Here is a 17,715-nt window from a genome sequence, read left to right as displayed (position 1 = left end):
TATTTCATGAAATATCCCAGTTTATGTATAAAAAATATTCTTATTAACCCTATCGTTACGAGCACCGTATTTAGCCGGCATCCGCGCGACGACCTATGTCTACAAACGTCTGCTTCAGCCAGCATCCACGCGATGATCTGTGAGTACAAACACCTGTTCTAACCAGCATCCACGCGATGATCTGTGAATACGAACGCCTGTTTTACGCAGCATCCACGCGATGATCTGTGTGTACAAACGCCTGTTTCAGCCGTCATACCATATGACGACCTGTGTGTACGAACGTCTGCTTTAGCAAGCATCCACGCTATGATCTGTGAGTGCAAACGCCTGCTTTAGCCAGCATCCATGCGATGATCTGTGAATACGAACGTCTGTTTTAGGCAGCATCCACGCGATGATCTGTGTGTACAAACGCCTGTTTCAGCAGTCATACCATATGACGACCTGTGTGTACGAACGTCTGCTTTAGCAAGCATCCACGCGATGATCTGTGAGTGCAAACGCCTGCTTTAGGCAGCATCCACGCGATGATCTGTGTGTACAAACGCCTGTTTCAGCAGTCATATCATATGACGACCTGTGTGTACGAACGTCTGCTTTAGCAAGCATCCGCGCGATGATCTGTAAGTACAAACGCCTGTTTTAACCAGCATCTAAGCGATGATCTGTGTGTACAAACGCCTGTTTCAGCCAGCATCCCATATGACGATCAGTGTGTACGAACGTCTGCTTTAGCCAGCATTCACGCGATGATGGATAAGTGCAAACGCCTGCTTTAGCCTATCCATGCGATGATCTGTGAATACGAACGCCTGTTTTAGGCAGCATCCACGCGATGATCTGTGTGTACAAACGCCTGTTTCAGCCGTCATACCATATGACGACTTGTGTGTACGAACGTCTGCTTTAGCAAGCATCCACGCGATGATCTGTGAGTGCAAACGCCTGCCTTAGCCAGCATCCACGCGATGATCTGTGAATACGAACGCCTGTTTTGGGCAGCATCCACGCGATGATCTGTGTGTAAGAGTGCCATATTTAGCTGATGCCAGCATGGTATTGTTTGATTACCATTTAATTCCACTAAAAGTGTTGCGCTTGATATGTTTCGTAAGTCGATTGCATTTTTATTTATAATAGAAATAACCATGATGGCTATGGGGATATAACGCTCGCCTACCAAATAGGTGACTCGGATTTGAATCCCAGTCATGGTTAGTCCATGCGAATTCCACACCCGACTCGCACTGACCACAGAAATAGCGTAAAATGTCCTTTGTTGGAGACGGATCATGGTTAGAGTCCCCTTAACGTCAAGCTAACTATGAGAGATTTTCGTGACTTTCCTCACCATCTAACGCAAATGTGGGTTAGTTCCACCAAAAAGTCTTCCAAGAAGGCTAATTTGTCCCAACACGTAATCCAGGAGTTCCCTTGTCTTCTGGATTGGGTTCAAAATTATAAGGCTACAATTCAAAATTGGGTCGGCTGTTCAACGACGGTTACAAAATAAATAATACTTGCAAAATTTCCAAATATATTGTTATCATACCTGCCAACTTTTACGCATTTGGCGTAAAATTTTATTTTTATATTTAAAGTGGTAATAAATATATACTATCTTCTTCTTTTATAAACTAAATTTTTAAATGATTTTGATCACCACTATTCTTAAAAAATGAAGCATATATATTAATATGTGTTACTATCATGGTAGGCAGCTTGAGCTCTTTCAAATTTAACGTATTTTTTTGCTTAAAATTGAAATTTTTATTCCATTTTAATACCACTGGGAAAAATCATAATGGAAGGGATTACAAGTTGGCAGGTATGTGTTATGCAGCACCTATATAAGAAGATTTGATAATATGACCATTACTAAAATTTGCATAAAAGAAATGAACGTTTCGGAATTTACATATGTTTCAGAACATATTCTGGATATTCAGAAATGATTAAAAACTAAATATTAAAAAACTTTTTTTGTCATAGAAAATACTCGTATTAATATTTTGAAGTATTGATATTATAATCAAGAACATAAAGAATAAATCGTGATTTTACATTATCAAAAGTAGGATTATCAAACAGAGATTTATTTGCATACTTGGAATTCTAACAACACAAACGAACCATTGCATGTAAACATTCATAGAATTCTATAAGTAAACAACATGATTGCATTATTTCTATTTCTCAAGGTATGTATGTAAAAAAAAACTAAACTACGTTATCGCTAGGAAATATTTTTTCTCAAAGTGTTGCAAGTTGGCTTTTCTGTTTATATTAAGATTATTAAAAATTATTTTTTAAAAAAGTATAAGTAAGTACCACTATTTTAACAAAAAATATATTAATATAAAATTTAAAAAACCTTCATGTATAAATTGATTTCTTGTCTAATTAAACATACTTAATCAAGTAGCAATCATTCAAATAAAGTGGTAGCTACAAATTATTTATAGTAGTTCAAGTGATGAATATACGCCTAGCTTTACTTTAACCCCTTAAACGTTCTAACAAGGGAGAAAGTTAAAGGCAAATTTGCGTATGCCCGTTTTTCATTCGGATGATTTTGAATCTCGCGGTATTTAATTTCTAATGCCCGTTCTATTAAAAGATGTTAGGCTGGATTATAATTAAATTTATTTACCACGGATGACATTACTATGCAGTATTTTTCTTGAGTAAACCATGTGGTGCATTTTGATGATAAGCTATTTGATATATATTTATTTAATTTATTGATTATTAATTGGCGTATTGATTTAATTTAATATTTCGAAACTCAAAATTAACATCCAATCAAATTGTTTAAACCTTGTTTGTACAGTAATTTTTTTTATCTAACTTTTATGCCTATCCCAACTACCTAGTCATCTGAAATTGCAAAAAATAACTTACACCATATACATAACTGCCAACTTTTACGCATTTGGCGTAAAATTTTATTTTCATATATAAAGTGGTAGTAAATATATGCTAATTTTTCTTTTATAAACCTAATTTTTAAATTATTTTGATCACCACTATTCTTAAAAAAATTAAGCGAATATATTGTTATGCGTTATTATCATTGCAGTCAGTTTTAAGCTTATTAAAAAACAACGTATTTTTTTTCTTAAAATTGAAATTTCGATTCCTTTTTAATACCACTGGGAAAAATCATAATGGAAAGGATTAAGAGTTGGCAGGTATGCATACCTGCCAACTTTTACGCATTTGGCGTAAAATGTTATTTTTATATTTAAAGTGGTAGTAAATATATACTATTTTTTCCTTTATAAACTTAATTTTTAAATGATTTTGATCGCCACTATTTTTAAAAAACTTACGCATATATATTAATATGCGTTACTCTCAACGACTTCAGCTCAAGCTTTTTCAATTACAACCTATTTCGTTGCTTAAAATTGAAATTTTAATTCCATTTTAATACCACTGGGAAAAATCGTAATTGAAGGGATTAAAAGTTTGCAGGTATGGGTATGCATACATGTTCTTTTTGTCAAAAAAAAAAGAAACTCGATAATTTTTACCACTTTTTCCAAAAAAAACTCTTGGTTTAAGACTTTAAGAGGTTAAATGAATGGATCCTATTTGTCAAAAAAGAAGACAAAAGTGGTAGCCTAAGTGTTTTATTGTTAGAATTTATTTTGTAGACACAAGAATGTTCAGTTGACCATAATGTGCTAAATATTAGATCCAGGGGTGAAAGCGAGACGGAAAAGAGGATAAGCTGGTAGTAAAACCATTTCAGTTATAGCTAGTTTTAGGGAGGAGTTTACTTATTCTTTTTTTAAATTTTTCAACAATCTCTACTTTATCTTGGAAAAGAAGCAGTTTTATATATATGCCAGAATTATAAAAGAAATCTTGATAGTTACAGATATTTCATTTTTTTCGAAAAAAATGCTGGAATGAAATGTTTTACGTACCAGGTTTTTCTCTTTTCCGTCTTGCTATATAAGAGCTTTCTCCCATGATTAGATCTACCTAAAAATTCTGTTAAGTTTTAATACCAACCTTTTTAAAGTTATCTTAACAATTAGATATCTGTTGCACATTAATTGTTTAATACGTAGGTGCACATTAAAGTTATTGTAGCCCGGATTTTTCAACATGCAATTAAATATTTTTAAGAATCTACTTCGTATTTTAATTTGCAATTCAATACTTTTGTTTTGTACAACTTGGTAAAAATCTGACAGTAATATTTAATGTTAATTTAAACGTAAAAGAGTCCTACATAAAATTTTGATAAAGTTGCGGCCTGCCATTTGATTTGTGTTTTTAATTGTGACCCGGCCTCATGTTAGTCGGAAACCTCTGAACTAGAGTATATGTCAAACAATAATTTCTTTTCATTAAAAAGGGTTATATTTATTATTATTATAATTTTTGTATTATTATTATAATTTATGCGTTATTATTATAATTTATGCGTTATTATTATAATTTATGTGTTATTATTATGATTTATATGTATTGTTATTATTATAATTTAGGTATTATCATTATTGTACTTTGTGTATTATTATATTAAATTAAGTATTATTAATATTATTATAATTTATGTAATATTATTATTATTATATATGTATTATTATTATTATTATATATATATTATTATTATTATTATTTACTTATTACTGTTGTCATCAAAAACGAAACTAAAATGGCCGTTAACTTTTCATGTTATTTTTGCTTTAGATATGGCGGATGGACAATAGAAGAGAGTAATTCTGATGAAGATGTAATAAAAACTTGGTTTGAAAATAGTGGTTATCACGCTGCACCTTCTTATTTAAACACGATTAACAACGCTATTTTGAAAGGGAGAACAGGATACGATTTTGGTATGTCGACATTTATATTTATTTTTTACTCAATTCATTTCATACATGCAACATGTTGACGATAAAACCCGAAAAAAGGACATGTTCCTAAAAAAAGGACATGTTCCCAAAACACTGAGCAAAATAAAAATTAAAAATAAATGCCGCCCTCAATAATTTCAGTTCTTATAGTTGGATTTTCCGCTCTTTATCATTCAAAGGGCTGACCTCAAATATTCTAATTAATTAGTGATAACTATGAGTTAAGTTAAGAAATCAGACACGAAAACGTACTTTTGGCTGTAAAATTTTGTGGACGTAATCTAGAAAATATGCCCTCAATAGTTTACACGCATCGTTATATGCTAATTAATAGCTAGCATTTGCTAATTAGCATATTTGAGGTCTTCTTTTTGGAATCATTATTATAGGCAGTGAATTCGTGAAAATACAAAACTGCAAAAGTTGTTCAAGGTGATGTATTTTATTTTCAGCACTGTGCTAAAACTGATTGAGCTTGAGTTTGCATGAAACGTACAAGTAAACTGTTGTTATTTAAAATCCCGAAAGTAAATGTATAAGAAGAGAAAATAAGTTTATTAAAACTTAGATATGTGTATGATTTGTTTCGTCAAAATCACTGTGAAACAAATACGCTAAATTGGAAATGAAATGATAAGGCTTAAAATGTACTACAACTTTAAATATTTTAGAAAAATATCTCGTTAAAATGGCGAGAAACAGAGCTATCATATTTTCCGGTTGAGATATAATTTCATTTTTATACTTAAATTGATAGCGAAATTTATGATTTAGTATTTAATTCTTGTTTTAATAAAATTGATTTAAAATTATATTATATTATCGAATTTCATCATACATATACTATTAGATATTTTACTACCATTCGAGGAAACATTCCTCAAAACTTATATATGTAAGCAAGTTATAATAAAGCTGATTTCTAAGGAAGGGATTTAAAAACATAGACGTAAGATTTATTTAAGGGAAAGGAATTAAAAAACCATCCACTTGAGCTTTAGGTTTGATTATTTGCTTTTGTTAACACTGACACGAATTTTGATCATACTTTAAAAAAATTTTACATAAATTTATTCTATTGAGCATGTTAAATAAATAGAACATACATTTCTCTTTTTTTACTTTTCAGATATTCAAACTTGGAGTCATCCTCTACGCCTGAGTGTGGAACAACTTGGTAGAGAGTCTCTGTGAGTTCCTATCTATTTTGATTATTAATCGCTCGAAAAATGTTAACTTTGTGTCCCGGGTAAAAGTTTTAACGTTGCTTGGAACAATACAGATTTTCAACGGGCTGTGGCATCACCTCCAACATCAAAAAGCCTGCACACCGTCTTTTATAAGTAGTCCGCGCAGACGGCTTAAAAAGTGAACCAGTTGTGCGCATGAACCCAAAACCTTTTATCAAAGTAATTGAGAGAAATTCATCATATATATTTGAGAATTGAATCTGTAGTGGTTGACAAGTGAATGAGGCAAATTAATAATATTCATAAATAAAACAAATTTTTAGTCATATATTTGCTACCACTTTTTTATTTTAACTAAATTTTGTATTAAATGACTCGTTCGGAAAGTGGATATACTTTACAGTGGTCTGATCGGACTACCTATAAAAAACCGTGTGGAGGCATTCAGTTGTAGGAGGCGTTGGCTGTGGTAGCCTAGTGGTTTGAGAATCGGACTCCGATCTGGAGGGCGTCGAGGTTCGATCCTCGACTCTGCTTAGACCTACCAAGTATATGCGATATACGTGTTCGTGGTAAAATCTGTAGAATTGAAAATCCTGTGGTCGATCCGGGAGTAGTATCAGGGATGAAGGAATCTGAAGAAAATTTCCTTCAGATCTACGCCTAAATTGATTAAGTGGTCTCACAAAATTGTGATGGATCATCCTCAGGGATGTTTCCAAAACCGTCGTCTAGAGGTCTGTCAGGTCTATGTCTAAATTTAGGAAGTGACCTCGCGAATGAATGGTGCTGCCATCTATTCGTGAGGCTCTGAGCCAAGGCGTACTTTGACCCTTGAGGTGCATCTTTCTGACTTAATTGGCAAAAGGCTGGACCTAACCAATTGTTATTGGAAACAACAACTAATAGGGATTTCTTAAAATTTTCGTAATTTTTTATAATAACTATCATATATCGATTTACCGATTTAAACATAGGATAAGGAGCTATCTGTTACTTCATCGAACTTGATGTAATTAAATGAGGGAAGGGGGGTGTCCAAAGCTTACTTAAGATTAAATTAAAGATAAAGAGATAAAAACATGATAATAAAATGAATACACTAATTCGATGTATACAAAAAATAAAATGGGATAGGGGAAAAACTATTCACGATAATCTATCAGATGCAGAGATGCCAACTTGCTCCGGACAGCAAATATATATTTTAAAGTGGTAGTTTATCAATTGTGATTCTTGATTTAATAAACTTAATTTAGTAGATTTTTATCCACCACTATTTCAAAATAATTCGTAGGCTTATATAATTCAGAGCTTCGTAATACTTGTGTCATGCTGTACCTTTTAAAAAGCAAGCAATTGTAGTCAAATACTTTCGAAATTTACGTTGAAGTTATCTACCGTTCATTTAATTATTTTGGCGTGTCCGGAGCAGTTGGCATCTCTGCAGATGCAGACTCCAACTATGTGAAGCTGTTGTGAATTATTTTTTTCATTCGTAATGAAATAATTCAGAATTTTCTTAAATAAGCAGAATTTTGTTTTAAAAAAGTATTAAAATTGAAGAATTTGATAAACATTTGTCTGTATGCATTTTTTTAAATCACTTCTGGTGGACAAAATTGTTTTAATTCTAAATAATTAAAATAAAATACCTTACTTTATAGTTTCCACTAGGAAAAATATTTTCTGAAACTACAGAAAATCTGTAGTAGTTGGAAAATCATGTAAAAAATTCTGATTTACGCTTGTCAAAGTGTTGAGATAAAATCAAAGCTGCAATTTTTTCAATGAAGAAATTATCCAGTATCCCAATATGTTTGTGTCAAAATAATTAAATTATTAATTTTTTGACGCAGATTGAAAACAGGTGTCCCTTTTATATATTTTTTTCTAACGCTCTAATTACAAGCAAAAATATATTTTGCTATTTTTTAATTATGAAAAGCAATCTAATAGTAACCAAAAAGAATCTATAATATTATCAGAATTATATTTCTACTTCTACTAAAATATAAAATGCAAAAAAAAAACCTAATTTGAGTTTTTTTCTTTATTCGTATTCAAAAATTTCTTGATATTTGACTTTGTAAATTAAAGAATTTCCTTGCTATAAATTATTAAAGTACTAAATATATTATTTTACACTTATTAATAATACAAAATAATGGAAAAAGGTTCACCTCTCGAGTGGAAAGGGTTAAAGCTTTTTTTAAGGGTTAAAAAAATTCAGGACTGCCAACTTTCTACAATTTTTGTAAAAATTTATTCTAGTGGTAGTTAAGTTTATATTTTAACGTCTTATTTTTTTTTTATTTATTTAAACTGATTTTCCAGACCACTACATATTTAAAAATTTATAAGTTCATATGCAACGCCACTTCGATCTAGTTCTTTAGTGGCTTTTAAAATGTTGGCAAAATTTCTGAAAATTCTGATATTACGTCGAGTCTACCACTCAATAAAGTATTTCGCAAAAAGCGTAGTAGATGGCAGGCTTGAGAATGGTATATTTATTCATGGAAAGTGATGATATCGTAACTTAGACTTGAAATATATGACATGCATGCCTGGCAACTACTACTCTTTTCGCAAAATATTTTATAGAGTGGTAAACATTTCAAAACAGAAACTTTCAGGATTTTTGGTAATTATGCCAACTTTTTAAAAGTCTCAACACGATAGATCTGGAACAAAATGCGTCCCAACAGAGCTTTTAAATCATTTATGCGCAGTGTTATGGAAAATAAGTTTAAATTAATAAAAAATAATACATTAAGACATAAACTTAGCTACCACTAGACACACTAAACTACGCACTTCTTTTCCAATGCCCTCCTGAAGAATGACCTTTCGTCATACAGTCATCTGAAGGGCAGATTTGTTGGCAACTCTTTCAGGGGCACGATAAAAGTGGGCCTCCTACAGTAAGGACAGATAGTGCAGAGAATAAAAGAACATCCATGTCTTGCTGGGGATTCGAACCCAGAACCTTGCTGATGCAAGGTCAGTTCCCTGACCCCGGCACAGGTCGGTTGGTCATTAACTACACACTAAACTTACAAAAAGCGTAGAAATTTGACAGCCCTGCATATGTACTAACTAATTAATACATTTAGGGTCCACCCCATACTATAAGTAAATGAGTTTATGCCTGGCCACCCAGAAAGTCATTCGGCGGGATTTATTCCCTCATTAGCATAAGAGTTAAAAGTTCAATTCCAATCATTAGATCAAACAAGTTAAACAAGAGAAGTGTTACATTTTTCAATTGTGTATAAAAGTTTAAAATACTTTTTTTAAATATCATTCACAGTTTGGAAAGACTGGCTGAAGTAGGAATTGCCTTCGTCTTTCTCATTGGCCTGTCTCTGGTCCCTTGTACCTTCGCAACCTACATCGTAGGGGAGAGGCAATCCGAACAGAAGCGTCTGCAGATGGTAACAGGAGCAATAGGTCCTCTCCTGTATTGGAGTGTTGCTTTTATATGGGACATTGGAATAGTTTTCTTTACCAGCCTTATATCTGCTGCTATCGTTGGATCTTTTGCTTTACCAGCATTTTACCAAAGAGATAACTTTAAAGCTGTATATACTCTCATCTTTCTTTATGGGTAAGATACTTTTAGTTGAAAAAATCGATATAAAATTCATTAAGAGAAACATCTTTGAAGTCTGAGTAATGGGGATTTTTAAAAAAAAACTTGTAATTCGACAATATTCAAACCAGTTTCCTAAAAGCAAAACTTGAAACTCATACAAGTAAAAGATATGAAACAAAAGACGCGGATAGTTACGAACTACTGTCATCGTGTAATTACAGTATCAGCTAAAATTATCGATATTAAATTAAGAGTTCACTATAAAGTTTATGAACGAGAAAGCGTATAGCTTTGATTATATATTTCCGTTCAAATTACTTTCTTAAAGTCTAAAACTTGGAAAATCATATGAGTAAAAACGATAAATGATGCTGATAATTTTTAACCTTATTTTTTCTGCGGGTATATTCTTTCTTGTGTATCAATTTCTTTTTGTGTTATCTAAACGTATTAAAATTAAATCTATTAAGTTCATTCACAAAGCAATTTTTTAAATAAAAATGAAAAATAATAACTTTCAAGACACTTAACTAAAATTTCGAAATCTCTTTGGAAAAAAAACTAAATAGTTATCAGGCAGTGCCTAATAGAGAGCTTTAGCATTTCGCACAGCATTTCATATATTTCAGTACTAATGTTCAACGCAATAACTACAAAACAATCTCGGTTCTTGAGAACATACATACAACATGTATGTTAACTAGACGAATATTACGTGATCTCTATCTTTCTATCTCTATCTATCTATTTATCTTCCTGTCTATCTATCTATTTATCTTCGATCAATTTATATTTATCTGTTTATATCTATCTAGTTATATCTATCTATTTATATCTATCCATTTATATCTATCTATTTATATCTATCTATTTATATCTATCTATTTATATCTATCTATTTATATCTATTTATCCATCTCTACCTCTGTCTATTTATCTTATATATTAAATATCTTCCTAAGATTTTACCTATGAGTTTTTCAGAGTGTTTTGAACGCATTAAAAGTGTCTCGCTCTGAGTCAGGGAAATTTTCTCATGATGTAATGGTGTGAAGCAAAAACAAATTCCTTCAAAATTTGTTCGTAACGTAAAATCTAGCCAATGTTCTACTATCAAATACAGGGTCTCCCGCAATGACCACCCTTAATATGTGTTTCTATAATCCTCTTTTAAAATGAAAGCAAAGAAATGTACACACTGAGGGTCCCAAAGTAATATTAAACCGACAAAAAAACAAAAACGCTGCCGAAATGAGAATTAATCACAGTACTGGAACGCAGATGTAACAAACAACAAGACAGCTTTAATTGTGGAAGTAAGAAGAGAGGAGTTGTAAGACGATTTGTAGGAACACCTTTAAGTTCCAACCTCCAATTAAAACTGTTTTGTTGTTAATTTCATCCACCTTCCTCAACAGTAATTTGCCAGATTTCGATAGAGTTTTGGTTTTTTTCTAGTTTAAATATTCATTTGTAACCCCTTATTAATATTCTTTTTTTTCATATTTGATAAGGATTTTAAAAATGTAAATAAAAGCGGTCTTTGCAGAACACCTTATTCTAGTATTCATTCTAATATTATTCATTCTTACAGGTGGGCAACGACTCCTATTACTTACTTTTGCAGTCGTTTTTTCAAGGAAGGCAGTTTAGCATTCATGGTCGTATTCACAAGTCATCTCTTCATAGGTTTAGTCATAATGTTTGCTCTCGTCAGTTTACGCATGATCAGTATATCAAAAGTAACTACTCCTTTATTGTTTGCTAGAGTAATTCACTTAGAGCTCATAGATAGTTAAGTATATTGTCCGTCCATCGTAAAAAAACGATTAAAGGCCAAATCACTTAAGAAAATTCATATGTTAAAAGAGAGGCTCTTTTCACTGTTTAGAAACGGTAAGAAAAACATAGTTTTACACAGGTTTTTTACAGGTTATTCCAATTTAATCCTAAAATATTTCAGGCATAGGGGCGAATTACGAATTATTTATTCCACTAACATATTAATTGCATTCATGCATCATATGAACGACAATTCGGTGGAGTTGCACTGATTACACGTAGAAACGCGTTTAAGTTTACAGTAGGCTGCGATTGCTAATGAAGATTCTTCAGCACAATAACAGCTGCCCCCTGCCAAAATGAAGTATCTGAAGGTCAATCATCTTTTTATGAAGGGCTGTGATTAGAGGATTGGACAGCGCTACGGAGGGTCGGGGTTCGATCGTCGACTACACTGAATCTAACTGAGTACATGTAATAAACATGCTCTTAAAATCTGTGGAATCGGAAGTCCTGTGGTCGGTCACTGAGCAGTACCATGGATACAGAAATTTGGAGAAAATGTCCTTCCCCTTCAGATCTATGTCTAAATTGATTAAGTGGTCTCACAAAATTGGTCTGGATCATCCTCAAGGATGTTTCCCAGACCGTCGTATACAGCCCATTGTGCAGCTCTAGTGCAAAATAAATAAGGTGCCTATCCATCTATCTCTTATGGAGGATAGACAATATTTGAATTATAAATAAACTTATTTTACATAATTCACAGATATTAAACACATCTTATTGCCTACATGAAAATCGTAGTGTTTTTGCCTAAATAAAAATGAGGGCAATAACACACCTCACCAAAATGAACTCTACGAAGGTCATTCGATTTTTTATGGAGGATGGACATTATTTTAATTATTAATTTTAACGCAGTAAAATTAATTGAGATATTTAATACATTTCATTTCCCACATGGAAATCGTTGAGTTTTGTAAATAAAACTCTCTCTTGAATTAGCTTTGCATCTAATCACCCCAAGTTCTTCTATGCAATTATAATCATTCAATTTTATCATTTCTGTATTTCAATATATTCAGTGCGATGCAGTTCAGTGGTTGCAAACTTGACAAAGATGTGATATTATCATAAGGATTAAAAATTTCAGAATGGAATTCATAGTGTGGAATTAATTTTGACCCATGACAATCCAGCGGCGTTTGATGACTCACTCATTTTATTAGAGACTTTCCTGTCTGTAATTAATCCCAGTTACATTGCAAGCTTTTAATTTTTTTTAATTCATCTGAAATTTAAAAAAAAGGTAAAAAATCAAGATTTTTTATTTTAAAAAAAAATAATAAATACTATACATGAGAACGAGTAGTTAAAAGCCGTTGGATTGGAAAATCGCTCGCCGGAAATGTCATCATTTGATATTTCCCTGTCACTGAGCTTCTTGTTCGTGCTCCTTGAACTGGAACCTTTTATTTATCTAATTTAATGTCTTATTTTATTTTGTAACCGTAGTTGAACAGCCTAAACCATTGATTGAGTTAAGGATTACTAATGTTTAGCTCTGTAACCTCGTAAGTTTGAACCCAATCCATAAGACAAGGGAACTTTTGGATCAAATATTGGGAGAAATTTGTCTTCTTGGAGGACTTTTTGATGGAACTAACTCGCATTTGAGTTACATGGACAGAAAACCGTGAAAACCTTCCATGGTTAGCCTGATGGCAGAGGGACTCAAATGCATGATCCATCTACCATTAAGGATATTTTCTGTCAGAACTGTGGTCGGTACTAGCCGGGTGCGGGATTCGTATCGACTGGGATTCGAACCCGGTTCGCCTCATTGGAAGGAGAACACACTATCCCCTGAGCTACCATATTTATGTTTTGTAATAATTTCAAAAATATTTTCAAATGAGCTCAAGAATAACTTTAAAAAAAAAAGAAACTGGTTAGTTACCCAAGTTGGACGCCGAATCAATAAATTACGATAAAACAGCATTTTCAGCAATATTCGATTATAATTATTAGATAAAACATATTAAAATAATTTAAATAAATAATCAGAAAGTTACGTGAACAGTAAGTCCATAACTATGAAGCGCTCCTAGCGGCATACAGAGACATTTCCTACCACGAACTTCTATGAAGTTCTCATTATTTATGATGGGTTCTAACTCTTCTCCAAATTCGTAACTGTTGTTCACCTTGCATTTTAAGCTATTTAACATAAATTATTATTCTCTAATAATAATAATTATAACTCTCTAACATAAATTATTATTCTCTAATATAGGATGTCACATCAACTCTCGAAGTTCTCCAGAAGTTTTCTCTCATCTTTCCCCAGTACAGTCTCGTCGGTGGTCTGACGGATTTAAATGAAAACCAAATACGCACAGAAATATTTGAACAATTCGGTCAAGACATCTACGCGTCTCCTTTTAAGTGGAATTCGTTGGGTCCCAATTTTGTGGCTCTCTTTCTGCAAGGAATCATTTTCTTCTTACTGACTGTCCTTATTGAGATTGTACCTTGGAGATACTGGTATCAGAGGCAAGTTTACACACTGTTTTTTTACTTTATACGGTGATAAATATTTTTCTCACATTAAATTTTCACTCCTGCAACGATTTTTCATACCCTTCAACAAAAAGATTTTACCAGTGATTAAATTCCTCAGTTAGCAAATTAATTTTATTTTCATATTATTAATTTCTTATTTATGATTGACAATGTGCATAAACGGGAACTTCAGAATGACTCTTAACACGTTAAGCGCCGCGGCAGCCATCGGTGGCTGACACTGGGCTTTCCATTTAGGCCGCGTCAACCACCGGTGGCTGACACTGAAATTACATTTAGCCTGCGTCTGCCACAGCTTGCTGACACTGACCTTTCACATAGGCCGCGAAAAACAGCTAGATGACTGCATACATACCCTCCAACTTATGAGGATTTTGAAAATAATTCTTTCTAGTGGTAGCGAATCAAAGCAGAAATTTTTAAAGCAAATGGATCTCTCATAAAACTTTTATCAGAACTTAAGAATCTAGCCATATGGCCTGCACTTTTATAAGTAATAGTGGACAAGTTACGCTAAAATTAATTTTTTTTTAAATATTAAGACATTAATTTTGCTACTGTCTGAAAAGAAGATTTCTGAAACTACGGAAATTCCGTAGCAGTTGGAGGGTATGCAGCATATAACATGATATAGAACTATAAAATTTAAACTCCTTTATGGAATTGCAGAAAATTTATTCAAAATTTACTTAATTATTGTCATTCATGGTTTAATAAATTCAATTTAGTAGATTTTTATCCACCACTTTTTTTTAAACAATTTGTAGGCATATATAATTCACCACTCTTTTCAGATATGTTATTCTAAACGTTCTATAAACTAGCAATATCTATTTATATTTGCAGATTTAGTTTGTAATTATTTACCGTGTGGCCTTCAACGTGTTGAATCATAAATGCTTTTGACTCTGAAACCTATTACCGTACATGCGTGGGACATCACGTTACAGGAAGGTCTGGGTGAAAATTTTAGTCAGCTTGTTCGCAACTGTGAATGTAAACAGAAATGCTAACAGCTCCGGTTTTCGCTTTTTTTTTTTTAATTTAAAGTAATGGAAAATTTTAACTATCAGAATCTCGCTACAATCTCATCACGTTAGAGTGACCTCAAACTGGAAGATTTAAAAAAAAAAATCTAACTGCAGGCAATAAACTTATCGTTCTTCGCCATGGAAAGTGCCGGAAGTGTATTGCTTCATTTTGCATTGTCTGGTGAGCTCCTTGTGACCAGAGTCACGAAGGCGAGCAACATTACCCTGACCACACTACCACAGATATCCCTTCATAGGATGGGCCACAGTCACATATCGGAGGACAACACACAGAGAGAAACATCCATGCCCTGAGCGGGATTTGAACCGGCAGAATAGCTCTACCACCCTAGTTTCACTTAAATTTTTAGCTATAAATCTGGTCATTTTTTACATCTGCATTTATTTCTCATTTAATCATATCTTGTAATCTTTTTTCGTTGGCTGTCAACAAGCATATTAGGTCTACCGAAAAGTTTTGTCCCCGGAAGTACACGCTTTATTTTACATTTAAACCTTACTTTCTTTTGTTATAAAAAAAGAGCGGTAGGATATCTATCCTTTGGTAGGTAGGATGTTTACTTTAAACCGATGGTAATGTTCTAAGAAAATAAGCATATACAGGTCTGCCAAGTACTACGCCGTTTTACAAAATACTTTATACATTGGTAGACGTTTAGTAACCAAAGCTTTCAGAATTTATGATAATTTTGCCAAAATTTAAAAAGTCTCACCACGATAGAACTTGGATACTGGATATGCATGGAAACTCGGTGCTTGGCGCGAAGCGCCACTAACTGATTCATCTTATTCTTTTGGACATATACTGTAAAGACATAAAATATAAAAACACAGGAAAAAACAGTTTTTAAATGTAATGATAGAACTAGGACGAAATTGCGTTGCACATGAACTTTTAAATCATTTATATGTAGTGGTGTAGAAAATACATTTCAATGAATAAAAATTATACATTAAAACATAAACTTGGATACCACTGGAATAAATTTTTACAAAAAGCGTTGAAAGTTACCTACATGGTGCAAAAATAGCAAGTGCATACAATTTTCAAAACTTGTCCCGAAACTATAAGTCAGACCTCTCCGGTGCGTTTGATATACATTTAAGGGAAAATGCCCTACCCCTTTTTTTAAGAATACACTTTTTTGATTATTGAATAATTGGGCTTGTTATCTCGCAAACAGAATTTTTTGATAGATCTAATATTAAGCATGTTATAGTCAACTGAACATTCTTGTACCTGCAAAATATATTCTAAATTAAAACACTTAAGCTACCACTGTTTTTTTATTTTGTTTTTTGAAAAATAGGATCCATTCATTTAACCTCTTAAATCACGAGTTTTTTCGGCAAAACTAGTAAAAATTATCAATTTTTTTTTGACAAAAAGAATATATATATAGGTATGGTGTGTTATTTTTTTTGCATGCTATTTCCGATGACTTGGTAGCTGGAATTGGTGTAAAAGTTATAGAAACAAATTACTGTACAAACAAAGTTTAAACTATTTGATTAGTTGTTGATTGTGAGTTTCGAAATATTAAAATCAAATTAAGTAAATATGGCAATTAATAATCAATAATTTAAATTAATATATCAAATAGCTTATCATCAAAATGCACGCACCACGTGGTTTACTCAAGAAAAATGCTGCATAGTGATGTCATCTGTGGTAAATAAATTTAATTACAATCTAGCCTGTCAATTTTAAATAGAACGGGTCTCAAACGGGCGTTAGAAATTATATAACGCGAGATATAAAATCGCCCGTGTGAGACATGGGCAAATTTGCCGGTAATTTTACTCCTGTTAGAACGCTAGGTGTGTATTCATCACATGAATTACTATAAATAATTTGTAGCTACCACTCTATTTGAATGATTGCTACTTCATTTATGTTTGAAATATTGGCACAAACTTTCCATTTTCAGATTTTTCTTAATTTTATATAAATATATTTTTTGTTAAAATAGTGGTANTTAATAATCAATAAATTAAATTAATATATCAAATAGCTTATCATCAAAATGCACGCACCACGTGGTTTACTCAAGAAAAATGCTGCATAGTGATGTCATCTGTGGAAAATAAATTTAATTATAATCTAGCCTATCAATTTTAAATAGAACGGGTCTCAAATGGGCATTAGAAACATAAATAGCGTGAGATATTAAATCGCCCGTGTGAGACTCGGGCATATGCAAATTTGCCGGTAACTTTCGCCCGTGTTAGAACGTTCAAGGTGTAGTGCAGAGGAAGCGCTAATCGTATATTCATCCCATAAGTACATTCATCACTGGAATTACTATTCATAATTAGTAGCTATCACTTTATAGGAATAATTGCTACTTTTTTAAAGTTTTGACTTTGATAGATGCCTCCTTCATCCGTAATGATTTTTTTTTTAATTTTTTATTAATATATTTTTTGTTAAAAAAGTGGTAGTTGTTTTATGTTTTTTTTTTAAATTATTTTTAATAATCTTAATATAACTGAACAGAACTTTATAAAATATCTGAGGCTGCTTGCGGCTCTTTTCCCATTCATCTTGAGCTTGATCTGTGTGGTGCTTCGATGAAGTTGTGGAATGCAAATGAAGTAAAGGAGTATTCATGTAA

The 17,715-nt window shown here is 32.4% G+C and overlaps 1 protein-coding gene across 1 annotated transcript in view; it reads left to right on the top strand.

Annotated features, from left to right (window-relative positions):
* Positions 1–17,715, top strand: part of LOC107441908 (uncharacterized) — a 208,420-nt gene that overhangs the window by 157,601 nt on the left and 33,104 nt on the right. The window contains exons 65-69 of the mRNA XM_071181726.1: positions 4,717–4,862; positions 6,013–6,073; positions 9,390–9,686; positions 11,269–11,416; positions 13,756–14,015. Coding sequence (XP_071037827.1) covers positions 4,717–4,862; positions 6,013–6,073; positions 9,390–9,686; positions 11,269–11,416; positions 13,756–14,015 — 912 coding nt within the window. The remainder of the gene's footprint in view (positions 1–4,716; positions 4,863–6,012; positions 6,074–9,389; positions 9,687–11,268; positions 11,417–13,755; positions 14,016–17,715) is intronic.

This window comes from Parasteatoda tepidariorum, chromosome 6 (genome assembly GCF_043381705.1).
Source record: "Parasteatoda tepidariorum isolate YZ-2023 chromosome 6, CAS_Ptep_4.0, whole genome shotgun sequence".
NCBI lineage: Eukaryota > Metazoa > Arthropoda > Arachnida > Araneae > Theridiidae > Parasteatoda > Parasteatoda tepidariorum.
Note: the sequence above shows the minus strand (reverse complement) of the source record. Positions and strands in the feature narration are given on the sequence as shown.